The sequence below is a fragment of the Dipodomys merriami genome, unplaced genomic scaffold (assembly GCF_024711535.1).
Source record: "Dipodomys merriami isolate MVZ:Mamm:240054 unplaced genomic scaffold, mDipMer1.0.p SCAF_14, whole genome shotgun sequence".
In the NCBI taxonomy this organism is placed as follows: Eukaryota; Metazoa; Chordata; class Mammalia; order Rodentia; family Heteromyidae; genus Dipodomys; species Dipodomys merriami.
This window is the reverse complement of record NW_027202715.1, coordinates 17,239,111-17,240,790: the sequence shown is the minus strand read 5'-3', so window position 1 is coordinate 17,240,790 and position 1,680 is coordinate 17,239,111. Positions and strand designations below refer to the sequence as shown.

The 1,680-nt window shown below is 45.0% G+C and overlaps 1 protein-coding gene across 1 annotated transcript; it reads right to left on the bottom strand.

Moving 5' to 3' along the window:
• Nucleotides 1-256: 256 nt before the first annotated feature.
• Nucleotides 257-1,221, bottom strand: LOC138826001 (olfactory receptor 13A1-like). Its single transcript, XM_070020869.1, has one exon. It carries the CDS (start codon nt 1,181-1,183, stop codon nt 257-259), a length of 927 nt encoding a protein of 308 aa, XP_069876970.1. The 5' UTR covers nt 1,184-1,221.
• Between the last annotated feature and the right edge of the window lie 459 nt (nt 1,222-1,680).

Genomic DNA, 1,680 nt, shown 5'->3' with positions numbered 1-1,680 from the left:
TCTTTTTAGACAATGTCCCCCCTTCCTTTTCTGCCTTAGATTTTTGAATTCTTGTCCCTACTCCTAAGTTGTACAGTTCCGTTGTCACACAGTGTCTAGCGAGTTCAAAGGCTTCATTTGTTCACCCTTCTCTCTCCATTTCTGTACCCCGTTCCTCACCCTCCCAAAGACAGATAAATAAGACAAGAAGAAAAGAAAACAACAACAAAAATAAAGAATAAAAGCTCTTGCTTCCATTTCCTGGAGTTCAGGTGTATTAATTTTTGAAGAAAGGGACAAGTTTCCTGAGGGCGGCTTTGACCTCCTTGTTCCTCAAAGTGTAGATGAGGGGGTTGAGGGTGGGGCTCGCCATGGTGTACAGCACTCCAGCCACCTTGCTCTTCTCTGCACTGTAGCTGGACACGGGACTGATGTAGGCATAGAATACAGCCGTGTAATACATGCACACCACGATGAGGTGGGAGGAGCAAGTGGAGAAGGCTTTCTGTTTTCCCTCTGATGTCCTCATCTTCAGGATGCTGGAGATAATGAAGCCATAGGACACAATGGTCATGAGGAAGTTCAATATGCCATAGAATGCATCAGCCAGTGTGGTCATGACATTGTTCACATAAGTGGAGCTACAGGAGAGACGGAGCAGAGGAGGGATTTCACAAAAGAAATGGGTGATGACATTGGGCCCACAGAAGTTCAGTCTCACCGTCAGCCCTGTGTTGATGCCTGAGTTGAAGGCACAGAGTGCCCACACTCCAGCAGCAAGCACGCTGCAGAAGGCCTTGCTCATCATGGTGTTGTAATGTAGGGGGTGGCAGATGGCTGCATAGCGGTCATAGGCCATGACTGAGAGCAGGAGCAACTCTGAGGACGCAGCCCAGGTGAGAAAGTAGAGCTGGGCCATGCAGCCCCTGAAAGATATGGAGCTCTTCTCTACCATCAGCCCTTCCAGAGCCTTTGGTATGACGGATGAGGTGCAGATGATGTCCATCGTGGCCAAATTGAACAGGAAGAAGTACATGGGAGTGTGGAGGCCAGGGTTGAAGCTGATGGCCATGATGATGAGGACATTGCCTGTGAGGGCCACACAGTAGAGGGACAGGAAACAGCAGAACAAGAAGATGTGGTATTCAGGGTGCTCTGAGAATCCCTGCAGGATGAACTCTGTTACTGCTGTGTGGTTGCTCATGGTCCTGGGCTGAGAGGGTTTTCAGGAACTACCAGGAGGAGCTCTACTCACTGCATGTGACATTACAGCTAGAATGAAAGATAATAGGTTTCCTAAGAAAGGCTGTCATGTTTTCTGCATACATGATAACATGATTTGAGCATTTGATAGCTGCAGTAGATTTGTTTAAGGCAAACATACCAATACTGCATAAGAAAGAAAACAAGCATTCAGCTCATAAACTACAAATACAAGATTAATCTTTTCTAACCTTCATTAGCAATTAACCTCAGGAAGTATCACTCAATATAGTAAAAAAGAAAAAGGTATATTATTAAATGGATGTTCTCCCTTCATTATTCATGAATGCACAGGGTTGGAAAAATTAGATGTTGCCTAGCATTTCCATCAGTTCTTGGATATATATCTGTATTCCATTTGAGCCTCAACTTTTCTTTCTGGAAATTTGTCTTTAGAAAGATGTTTAAAATGCCTTCAGGCCACCCTGTAATATTAGC

Bases quoted from the DNA above. Each gene is read 5' to 3' on its own strand.
- LOC138826001 (XM_070020869.1), bottom strand. From the start codon at position 1,183: ATGAGCAACCACACAGCAGTAACAGAGTTCATCCTGCAGGGATTCTCA.